This window comes from Schistocerca americana, chromosome 10 (assembly GCF_021461395.2).
Source record: "Schistocerca americana isolate TAMUIC-IGC-003095 chromosome 10, iqSchAmer2.1, whole genome shotgun sequence".
NCBI lineage: Eukaryota > Metazoa > Arthropoda > Insecta > Orthoptera > Acrididae > Schistocerca > Schistocerca americana.
The window spans coordinates 170,097,666-170,110,611 of record NC_060128.1 but is presented as its reverse complement, the minus strand read 5'-3'; the positions used below and the strand labels follow the sequence as shown (position 1 = coordinate 170,110,611).

At 40.1% G+C, this 12,946-nt stretch overlaps 1 protein-coding gene across 1 annotated transcript in view; it reads right to left on the bottom strand.

Annotated features, from left to right (window-relative positions):
* The window catches only part of LOC124552726, a 54,752-nt gene that overhangs the window by 34,417 nt on the left and 7,389 nt on the right, over positions 1–12,946 (bottom strand). Inside the window, exon 3 of the mRNA XM_047127065.1 lies at positions 8,658–8,768. Within this exon, the coding sequence (XP_046983021.1) occupies positions 8,658–8,768 (111 nt within the window). The remainder of the gene's footprint in view (positions 1–8,657; positions 8,769–12,946) is intronic.

The following is a 12,946-nucleotide window of genomic DNA, read 5'->3' as shown; positions in this document are numbered from 1 at the left end:
CACATCATAGCCTCATGCTAGCTCTCTTTAAATACTCTACCATTCCAGCTCTCATCATGAGTGGATAATTTGGATCAATGGCATTCACAGTAATAGCGCTCAATTACGTGATTACGATATTTTAGTGAATCTACCTGGTGAACTCCATGCCACTCACCACTTACAAATCTACTGATGGAGGAACTGATTGTCTTAAAACACCACTTCGCACGGTGCTGCCAGCACTGAAGTTCAGTGTCAAAGATGGTAGCAGTGCCTCTTGGAGTCTCATGAAGGGTCATTGTAGAATTCGGAGTGGGACTGAGGACACTCCAGCAGAAAGTGCAAGATCACTCTGTGCTGGGCAATGGCCACCCCCACTCATTGCCAACCCGCCACGGCACTAGGGTCGCTGACATCTTCTCTTAGGCATACAACTGCTAAGGTGACTGGATGGACATCAGCTAACATGCAGCTGAATGAACAACAGCTGAGACTCATTCAGAAGAAAGGCAACTTGTAAACTATTGTGAATAAATAACTGAACAGTAATAATGTTTTACTAGCACTGAAGACACTTCACAGGTTCCCAGCATCTATCCTGTCTTCATGCAGAGGTATCTCCGCAAGGCCCCTCTTATATAGAATGAAAATGTATTAATAAACAGCTTAAACATGAAGACAACAGCGGCGCTACAAAAACACAGGGTGTGGCAGAAACAGACTGTTTTAATTAGCCTCTAAAAGTGAAATGATATTATTGGCAACACTGAATGCTTGTAATAAACTAACAGGAAAAAAAATCAGTACATCCTTTTAGAGGTTTTCAAATCACTCAAGTTTTATTGTTGCAACAGTGCGTATGGAGTACATAAAGTTATTACATTTACAGATCAAGAATACGAGCAGTTCTGAGGTACCAGGCACTGACCCATGCTGGAACACCCACATTAGTACACAGTGTACCCTTCATGGGTGGCAATGCATCCAGTCGAGGGTACAGATACTGTTCTGGGATGCATTACTCCATGTTTACTTGACCTGTTGATGTAGTTCTGTATGTGTTGGTGAGTCACACAAGTCACTTCTCATTCTATCATATCCCAAACATTTTCCATTGGAGACAAGTCTGGAAACCATCTTAGTCAGGGGAGCTGCTGCAAGTCTTGCACAGCACATAAGAGTTTCAGTCATTGCATGGCCAAGCATGTTGAAACAACAGATCACCTTCCTGCTGTAAGAATGGCAAGAAAAGAGGTCTAACAACATTCCGCATATACCAAGCACTCTAGGGCCTCTTGTCAAGAGCAACACAAAAGAAACAAACTAAGAAGATATAAGTGGACAAATGTATCTGCATCGCCAAAAGCTATTTACGAAATAGTATGGAGAAAGTGAACTGATATGTTCTGGATAAGTAAAGAAATTTGAAAACAATCCACAGTTGTACAGTTTTTGACTAACAAATACATCAACTGAAATCTAATTCATGTGTTCCGAAAATAATGTTGACGTGTGTATAAAAGCATTTTTTTTTTTTCAACTAAAATGTAAACAATTTTCAGTGGGTTCAGAGAAGAAGTCTTTTTGGTGGGTTTGGTGAAGAAGATTTTGAATCCTGATAATGGCAGTGATGCAGTAGAAGGTGAGCAATGCTGCAGGGGTATCGCGGTATGCCAAACTGCAGTCTTCGAATCACTTCTTTTGAGACATCAATTTTGCCAGGAATTGTTTTTGTGGTATAAGGCTAGTACTAACTGTGTAAGGTAACAGTTTATCTAGCTGAGTAAATGGTGAACAAAAGAAAGCAGTATATTTGCATTATATGCCATTATTCACGAAGGACATGGCCACAGAGGCTTCCGACTACCTACGAGCCTTGTTGCAGCAAATTAAGACTCTAAACACTAAGATAGAGTCCACAAAGGAAGAATCAACTAATACAGTGGAAACATTAAGCGACAACTTAAGAGTCAACTAAGAAAGAATTAACTAATACAGTAGAAACTAAGTTAACAAATTTAGAAACACTGATAAAGTTATCTAAGGAGTTGAAGGATGAAATAGATAACCAATGTGATTTAGTTCAAGAGGAAGTCAAAGACCAGTTTCAAGAATTAGATGGCAACATCAACAATGTAGGTCAGTTTGCTGCTAAAGAATTCAAACAGTTTAAGGATGAAATCTCAGAGACAAAAGAGCATGTTTCAGCATTATAAAAATCCCAAGAATTTGGGGGAATAATTAGAACATCTGAGGCTTTATCTAATTTGGAGGAACATTACAGAAATTTGTAGCTCAAACAGTACAAAAGAAAGTAGAATTAACTAACACTAAAGTTGGAGTTACGAACGATGACAGTCGAGTTTAGGCTTGTTCTGCACACCTACACCATGATTTCCACGACAGCTAATAAGTGTTCAGTAGTGTTCGAAGCACTCTGCTCTGAATGATGTAATCATAGCAAATTGTTTAGAGAATTTTTATTCCATTTTTTTGCGAGTTGTCGACACTGATGGTGGTGGTAAATGATACATTCTGCATAAGCAAGGGAGAGACATAATGTGCAGGATACATGCTTTCCTTAAGCGGAAAGCATGCGCATACGCGTACTGCAACTGTCAGTTGGAATCATCAACAATGCAATCCTCATCCATTCCTCGACATGTGCAAACCATCATTGTCCATGGATCAGACTATAGCACTCATTTTAATGAAAATTTTGCAGAACAACAAAAGGAATCATGACGATAGTGTAGGACTTACGGTTCAATGAAACATATTACACAGGCACAGTTAGTCCCATGAATTTCAGGTACTTCTAACTGAACAACAACATACCTCAACAGAAATAGCTCTGGTAGACAATACACCCCTCGTCGAAAATGTCTACCTGACCGTTATTGTCAGGGACTGCTTAGAAAAACTGCAAGAGAGGGTGCAGGAGAATCTGCATACACAAGCACAAAAAAGACTCAAGCCTTTTAATGATAAAGCAGTTACATCTATTTTTCAAATAGATGATTTGGTATTAGCATGTGATTTTCATAATAGCTCAAACTTGAAGGAGACAAATAAAACTTTCCTTCACTACAGGGGACCATTCAAAGCGCAAGACGTACCACATCCGAAAGTAGTATACATACTAGACCCTGACACGGGACAAAATAAAGGATTGTACAATACAGATGCATACGGAAGATTCAAGGTCCCTGGAGAGTTCATGTCCTTTGTAAATTTGGTGGATTGATGAGCACTGGTTGTCCCAGTTAAATTATTTTTGTATTTCTTTTTTTAGTTTTCGCAGAGCAATTTCTTTCTTCTTCGACTAGCGTGTTATCTTTTAATACAGTAATACCTTCTACTATTGCTTATTCTGTAAAAATAGCTGGAAGACGGCAAAAGGGGACTGAGCTTGACATGAAAACAAAAAATATAGGCCATTACGTACACAACAGCTGGACGCATAGCATCCAATCCTTGTTTTGGACTACTAAGCTGCTACATTAAAATAATAGATGATTAATTACTTCATAAACTTAACTGTACCATAGATTAAATTTGTCATGTACGAGGGCAGTTCAATAAGTAATGCAACACATTTTTTTTCTGAAACAGGGGTTGTTTCATTCAGCATTGAAATACACCAGGTTATTCCCCAATCTTTTAGCTACACAACACTATTTTTCAACGTAATCTCCATTCAATGCTACGGCCTTACGCCACCTTGAAATGAGGGCCAGTATGCCTGCACGGTACCATTCCACTGGTCGATGTCGGAGCCAACGTCGTACTGCATCAATAACTTCTTCATCATCCGCGTAGTGCCTCCCACGGATTGCGTCCTTCATTGGGCCAAGCATATGGAAATCCGACGGTGCGAGATCGGGGCTGTAGGGTGCATGAGGAAGAACAGTCCACTGAAGTTTTGTGAGCTCCTCTCGGGTGCGAAGACTTGTGTGAGGTCTTGCATTGTCATGAAGAAGGAGAAGTTCGTTCAGATTTTTGTGCCTACGAACACGCTGAAGTCGTTTCTCCAATTTCTGAAGAGTAGCACAATACACTTCAGAGTTGATTGTTTGACCATGGGGAAGGACATCGAACAGAATAACCCCTTCAGCGTCCCAGAAGACTGTAACCATGACTTTACCGGCTGAGGGTATGGCTTTAAACTTTTTCTTGGTAGGGGAGTGGGTGTGGCGCCACTCCATTGATTGCCGTTTTGTTTCAGGTTCGAAGTGATGAACCCATGTTTCATCGCCTGTAACAATCTTTGACAAGAAATTGTCACCCTCAGCCACATGACGAGCAAGCAATTCCGCACAGATGGTTCTCCTTTGCTCTTTATGGTGTTCGGTTAGACAACGAGGGACCCAGCGGGAACAAACCTTTGAATATCCCAACTGGTGAACAATTGTGACAGCACTACCAACAGAGATGTCAAGTTGAGCACTGAGTTGTTTGATGGTGATCCGTCGATCATCTCGAACGAGTGTGTTCGCACGCTCCGCCATTGCAGGAGTCACAGCTGTGCACGGCCGGCCCGCGCGCGGGAGATCAGTCAGTCTTGCTTGACCTTGCGGCGATGATGACACACGCTTTGCCCAATGACTCACCGTGCTTTTGTCCACTGCCAGATCACCGTAGACATTCTGCAAGCGCCTATGAATATCTGAGATGCCCTGGTTTTCCGCCAAAAGAAACTCGATCACTGCCCGTTGTTTGCAACGCACATCCGTTACAGACGCCATTTTAACAGCTCCGTACAGCACTGTCACCTGTCAGAAATCAATGAAACTATACGAGACGAAGTGGGAATGTTTGAAAATATTCCACAAGAAATTTCCGGTTTTTTCAACCAAAATTGGCCGAGGAAAAAAATGTGTTGCATTACTTATTGAACTGCCGTCGTATATACGGCAGTTAATATTTCCATGTCATTTACTTAATTGCATGTTACCATGTACATGTGGTACATGAAAAACTACAAATAAGAGCAACTTTAGTTTTATCCTCATATGATAGTATTAGGAGTTGGCGGTATATACACTCCTGGAAATGGAAAAAAGAACACATTGACACCGGTGTGTCAGACCCACCATACTTGCTCCGGTCACTGCGAGAGGGCTGTACAAGCAATGATCACACGCACGGCACAGCGGACACACCAGGAACCGCGGTGTTGGCCGTCGAATGGCGCTAGCTGCACAGCATTTGTGCACCGCCGCCGTCAGTGTCAGCCAGTTTGCCGTGGCATACGGAGCTCCATCGCAGTCTTTAACACTGGTAGCATGCCGCGACAGCGTGGACGTGAACCGTATGTGCAGTTGACGGACTTTGAGCGAGGGCGTATAGTGGGCATGCGGGAGGCCGGGTGGACGTACCGCCGAATTGCTCAACACGTGGGGCGTGAGGTCTCCACAGTACATCGATGTTGTCGCCAGTGGTCGGCGGAAGGTGCACGTGCCCGTCGACCTGGGACCGGACCGCAGCGACGCACGGATGCACACCAAGACCGTAGGATCCTACGCAGTGCCGTAGGGGACCGCACCGCCACTTCCCAGCAAATTAGGGACACTGTTGCTCCTGGGGTATCGGCGAGGACCATTCGCAACCGTCTCCATGAAGCTGGGCTACGGTCCCGCACACCGCTAGGCCGTCTTCCGCTCACGCCCCAACATCGTGCAGCCCGCCTCCAGTGGTGTCGCGACAGGCGTGAATGGAGGGACGAATGGAGACGTGTCGTCTTCAGCAATGAGAGTCGCTTCTGCCTTGGTGCCAATGATGGTCGTATGCGTTTTGGCGCCGTGCAGGTGAGCGCCACAATCAGGACTGCATACGACCGAGGCACACAGGGCCAACACCCGGCATCATGGTGTGGGGAGCGATCTCCTACACTGGCCGTACACCACTGGTGATCGTCGAGGGGACACTGAATAGTGCACGGTACATCCAAACCGTCATCGAACCCATCGTTCTACCATTCCTAGACCGGCAAGGGAACTTGCTGTTCCAACAGGACAATGCACGTCTGCATGTATCCCGTGCCACCCAACGTGCTCTAGAAGGTGTAAGTCAACTACCCTGGCCAGCAAGATCTCCGGGTCTGTCCCCCATTGAGCATGTTTGGGACTGGATGAAGCGTCGTCTCACGCGGTCTGCACGTCCAGCACGAACGCTGGTCCAACTGAGGCGCCAGGTGGAAATGGCATGGCAAGCCGTTCCACAGGACTACGTCCAGCATCTCTACGATCGTCTCCATGGGAGAATAGCAGCCTGCATTGCTGCGAAAGGTGGATATACACTGTACTAGTGCCGACATTGTGCATGCTCTGTTGCCTGTGTCTATGTGCCTGTGGTTCTGTCAGTGTGATCATGTGATGTATCTGACCCCAGGAATGTGTCAATAAAGTTTCCCCTTCCTGGGACAATGAATTCACGGTGTTCTTATTTCAATTTCCAGGAGAGTATTATACTATAAAACGAATAGAAAAATGAAATAGCAATGGTAGCATCCTTTCGATAAATTATGAATGTAGTAAAAAGATATTTAAGAATTATGAGTAAAATGCTATCGGTTTTATACATTTTATAAAACTGATTAAAGTAGAATACTATGGTGGGCCTATGTGTGATTCTTCTTCTTTCCTCATTTTTTTAGGGGGGCGGGGGGTGAGAAATGAATAGTGAGGTATCACTTCTATATAGTATTGACAGATGAGTAGACCGACTTTAACAATTATAGTGACTGTTTGACAATTTTCGGGTTTTCTGTAATGGTAAAACTGTGGCAAAGCCATTCTGTAGGAAATGCCAAACACCTTCTTCCTCTAGCTCCATGTTGAAGAACCTTAACAGATAGGGTCCTTGAGGTAGATGATGATAATCTATCTATAGGGTACTGTCTTCTTTTCTTCTTCAGTCCTAACATACCTGCTTCTTTGTTTTTTTTTTCCTTACCCCTCTGCCGGAGTACCATATCTATCCTCCCTCTGTCCATATGTAAAGTTACTATTGCAGGATCCTTTCTCTTTACAATCCACATAATTGAACTTACAACCTGTAACAGCAGGACTGCACTGGAGAGTATTTCACGTACAATAGTGACAACAGACTGACAGAATTTTTTGGAGTATCAATTACTTGACACATCAGTCATGCCACATACCGTAGGGGTGAAGAGTCTGTGAAGGACATAGAAGTCTAGGAAAATTGATGGCATGCTAACATGCATAATAGAACAAGAGATTGTCTACTGAAGAGTTAACAAGTTAATGAGAAGTTGTGCTAACTTATCTACAGTACACAGGTTAATGTATGTTCACAATGAAGGATTTTATAGAACAGGAGACAAGATACAAACGTTCTCCTAGTCTAATAAAAATAAGTAGATTGAAAGTACTCATATAGTCAAGTGTTGTCTAAATCTCATAAATGTAAGAGAGTGAAAGATCAGAAAATGTATATCAATAAGCAGATGCAGAATGATGTAAGAGAGTGAAAGGTAAGAAAGTATGTATCGATAAGCAGAAGCAGAATGCACAGGTGTGAGAATTGTGTGTATGTGGTGTTGTTATACGCATTATAAACAAGAGTAAGAAGTAAAAAATAAGTTAAAAAAGAGAAGTTAAAATGCAGCGGTAGAGAGTAATCAGGTGAAGTAAGTATAAAATCAATATGGAGAAAGTTCTCATGTAAAGTTCTCATCATAAAGATGATTGCTGAGCCACAGACAGGCATGTAGAAAAGACAACCATACTTTCACAATTAAATTTTCAGTCATACCTTTTGTCAGAAAATGAGAGCACACACACTTTCACACAATCACTCAGATACAATTGACGCACACATGACCATTGTCTTCGGACACTGCATATACAATGTTTGAGAATCAGATTCAAGCAAACCATTCCTCGTACTTCCCTGCCTCTCATTGGCAGCTGCTAGGCTAGTGGCAACACTGACTACAAGCTTAGTGGAGTGATAGGAAGGGGAGAAGTAATAGTGATGAGGAACTGACGCACACATGACCATTGTCTTCAGACACTGCATATACAGTCTTTGAGATTCAGATTCAAACAAACCATTCCTCGTACTTCCCTGCCTTTCATTGGCAGCTGCTAGGCTGGTGGCAACGCTGACTACAAGCTGAGTAGAGTGATAGGAAGGGGAGAAGTAGTAATGATGAGGGAGTAGCGAAGTGGCACACGTACTCAGCTGAACCCAGCCAGCTGCAATGCATGACACCTCAGTAAACAAAACATTTCATCTACTGAGACAAAAATGAGATTTTTCCAGTTTTTTTTCAAATTTCCCTGATGTTTTGCTGATGTGTTTGAATTTCTCTGATATTCCCTGATTTCCAGAACCTGTGGCAACCCCGATAAAGTTTTTTTTGTTTGAAAAACTATGAGAGTTTTCACAGAAAAAAATTTGGAGTCATTACTTTTCAGCTTGCCGTCATATTTGGGATAGGTATCTTTGCACCAAAAATAAATAAATAAATAATATGCAACAGTGAGTATGTGGAGTTCCACATACTCAAACTGATGCATAAATTAACAAAAGATAAACAACTGCTTCATATCCATAAAGTGTATTATCAGTTAAGTCAACACTAATTTCTTTAATAATCAGAAGAACTAGTGTAAAATGAATAATATACTATAAGAGCTTACTCTCTCATTCTGACTTATGTCAAGGTAGTAGGGCTCACAGCTCGTGCTGTTGTACGTGAAGCCAGCAGGAGGGAGTTCTGAATGTGTTTCTGCTTCTGGTGTTGAGTCTTCCTACAAAAGAATATGTTCAAATATGAGTTATGACATTCCTCCATTATCGCATACTCTAAAGACCACTAAGAAGAAAATATTCGAGGATGTTAAACACCACATTCTTGAACTGAGATATAAATTAAAGAAAGACAAGCAACCATTTGAAATCCATAAAGTGTATTATCAATAAAACAACACTATTTTCTTTAATAACTTATGCACTTATGCCAGCAGCAATTAGAAATTTATCACATTCCATATTCATTTCTTTAAAGTTTCTTCTTTGCATTAGCAATAAATCATCACTGTACTGATTAATAACCTTTGTGCTCATCCCAACTAAATGTAATCCATTGACTTAGCAGAAAAATTACTACCTTGAAAAAATCTATTACACCTTCTCCTATATTAAGTAGTTAGATTAAATAGTTACACTGAGGTGATGCCTTCTAATATTGCGTCAGACATCCTTTTGCCCAGCGTACTGCAGCAACTTGACATGGCATGGACTCAACCAGTCACTGGAAGTACTCTGCAGAAATACTGAGCCATGCTGCCTCTATAACTGCCCATAATTGCGAAAGCTTTGCCAGTGGAGGATTTTGTGCACAAACTGACCTCTCTATTATGTCCCATAAATGTTTGATATGGATCATGTCAGGTGACCTGGGTAGCCTAATCATTCAGTCAAATTGTCCAGAATGTTCTTTAAACAATTGGCAAGCAACTGTGGCCTGGCGACACGGCACGTTGTCACCCATAAAAGTTCCATCATCATTGTTTGGGATCATGAAGTCCACAAATGGTTGCAAATGATCTCTAAGAGGTTCAGCTGGACCAGTCCACCCAGTCCATTCCATGTAAACACAGCCAACACCATTACAGGGCCACCACCAGCTTGCACAGCGTCTTGTGACAACTTGGGTCCACGGCTTTGTGACCTCTGTGCCACTTTTGAGCACCACTGTCAGCTCTTACCAACTGAAATCAGGACTTGTCTGACCAGGCTGCAGTTTTTCAGTTATCTATGATCCATCCAATGTAGTTGGCCCAGGAGAGGTGCTGCAGGTGATGCTTTGCGGTACGGCACACCTACAGTATTTACAATACAGTATTTGTGGAAAGAGACTGAAGAGGAATTTTTCTTATGTTTATGGGGAACGTACAGCAATAAAATGCCAGTAAAATGTAAAAACCTTTAATAAGTGAAGAAAGAAGTAGCAATAACTGTCCAACAATATGGAACATAGTCTTGGATAATGTATGAAATAAAATTATGAGCATGTTTAAAAGTTTCTGTAAGTGCTGTAATGAGTAATTAAATGACACAGCATCATTTCAATTACTGTATGACAAAAATTAATCAACAGTACCAAAAAAGAAAAGATAGTTTTCTATACATACTTACATGAAGGCCCACACTTTCTCCTATGTTTCTCTTTAAAATGTTATACAAATGTGACGTACTATACCTAACACATTGAAAATAACTAACGCACATAACCACAAAACATCAATAAGAAACACACCATTATTCCACTTCTGTACTTTGAAAAAATACCACATATTGGAATTTAATTTTCTATTTTTCTACAATCACAGCAATTGCAATACTCTATTGCTTTTTAACCAGTTCCTTTAACTTCAAAATGTAATACAATAATGCATATATATTGCAGTATGTGGTCCCTACTTAAAGTAATAAGTTATCTCTGTTTGCTTTCCACATTTTGCATTTGATGATGCTTTCATTTTAATTCCTGATACGAAACAATCTGCAGAAAGCAAGAGTTTGAAAATAAGCATTGCACTGCTGTTGGCAATCCCCAAATGTGTCAAAAACAAAAGTGAACATCAGACGTTATAGCCAATATATTTCTCCAAAAAATGTAATAAGCAATATGTCATGCTAACCAATTTCTTAGCTATAGTGTTACATAGGACTTAGATGAGACCATTATATTTCTGTGTTATAACCAATATGTTGTTAAAAGCGATGTTGCCTTAAACGGTATAAACTGTAGATTTACTTTACAAACTGGACTTTAATCTTTCCATTTCTAGAAACTTCACTTTGTAGAACAAAAAATGGATTTTCTATGGCTGTTCAAAATGTGTATACATTTTTTGATGTACCGGTACCCTGTATATGCAAATCATTTTTGTCTTGTCCTATGACTTTGTAAATTACAGTTAAGCTGAAACTGAAGTTTATTGTCAATTACAAAAACTATTTATGGATATATGTTTTGAGAAGTGAATATAAGAATCCCATGGCCCTTCAAGAAGCCTCTGCAATATGTGCTGTTATCTACTTTACAAAATAATCTTGATGCTCGTTTGTGCTTAATAAATTCTTTGTTTCCTTTAGTTGTATTGGTTATAAGATAACTCCATAAGACAATAGAGTGTAAAATGGGGCATTACACTTCACGTCAGCACAATAAGAGATTCTTCAGCCGAACGTGTTCTGTTTTCCAGTCATTTACCAGTTAGCTTTAAGGGAGTGTGAAAGTTTACAATCACACCAGAAACATAACATTTGTTGGAAGCTTCTCTCTCTTTCTCTCTCTCTCTCTTTTTCTCTCTTTGCACCTGAACAGGCCTTGGAAGCCCCAAAAACCTGCTGTGTCGTCCTCAACCGATAGCCACCACTGGATGTGGATATGGAGACACATGTGGTCAGCATACTGCTCTCCCAGCCATTGTCAATTTTCATGACCAGAGGTACAACTTCTCAATCATCAAGCTCCTCACCTGGCCTCATAAAGGTTAAATGCACCCCACTGGCGAATAATTTTATAATTTTTGGCGTCAAGTGTGCAAGGCAGTTCAAAAATAAATTTGTTCTGTTGAAAATCTGTGACATGAAATGTGATTTGGTGTAGAAGTGGAGTGGTATTTTTTTCCCAGCTGCCATGGCAAAGGTGCTATGGATGGGTTTGGTGACAACGTTAAGTGCAGTGTTTGGATGGTTGTGAAATCTAGAAGAATTATTGTTTCATAACCAGAAGTTTTTCATCCTTACATTCAGAAGCATGTGAAAGGTATCCAAAAGACATACACTGATAAAGAGTTAACATTTAAGGAAAGATGGGATCATATGGGCTCCATACAACAAATACAGGGATTCAATCACTTCAGGCTGTATGGCCATAAGCATGTGTTGCTGTCTACAGTATGTTGGCCAGAAGTGAAGAAAGTTACTATTTGTGCTCCTGAAGTTGAGCAACTAAATGCTAGTACAATGCTTCAGTACAAACAAGCCTACTCTGATTGTGAAGAAGAGTTAGGCAAAATAGAGACTGGGGAAGTGAACGCAGGATTGTTTCTTTTAGTACAATTTGCTTTGAAAGTAGCCAAGATAATTTAAAGAATCTAAAACAATATAAATATGTTGGTGTATGCCGAAGTGCTGTGGTTGAAGAAAATGAAGTGAAAATAATGTTTTTGCAATATTGTGAAACTGGTAGAACATTATTAAAATCAAAAGAAAATTATGTTTCTTATGTAAAATTAAGCAATATAATGGCTAAATTACGTTTCCCAAGTATTAAAATGAAAGAAGGAAGAGTTTTTTAATGAATGTGGCAAAAATATTGATGTTTCACAAAAAAAGTTTGAATACAACTGTTTCGCTCTCAGAACCTTCAAAAGCCTAACTTTGCTTCTTCTAGAACATAGGATCCTCATTATTATTTAGAATGTAAACAAGTCTAGAATTCATAAGGATGATGTAATATGTAACACCTGTTACAATCTGCATAAAACACCTGGTACATCACTATTATTTTTTTTTATTTTGTTAAAAATTAAAATTATTTCCTCTGCAATAGAAAGAAAATCAGTTTGTTCTTCACTTCTACCTCAGAATTTTGTGATCAAGATTGAAGTTCAAATTTCACAGAATTTCTAACTTTTTACACTTATAGGCTTTTAGAAGTCAATTTTAAGTTAATGACCATTACAATACTTTCTCCACAAAAAAATATTATTTTCACAAAATTATACACTTCTTCTCATCAAAAGTCAATTATAGAACCCAGGTTCATTTACTCATGCAATTCCTATCAATCATCTTATTTTAAATGCAATGATTAATTTTGAAAATCCAGGATGGAATGAATGCAACAATATTATGAGGAGGAAAGTCTGTGGTTTCAGTTACCGAAACGGCAGTAGTGTGTGTGAGTTTG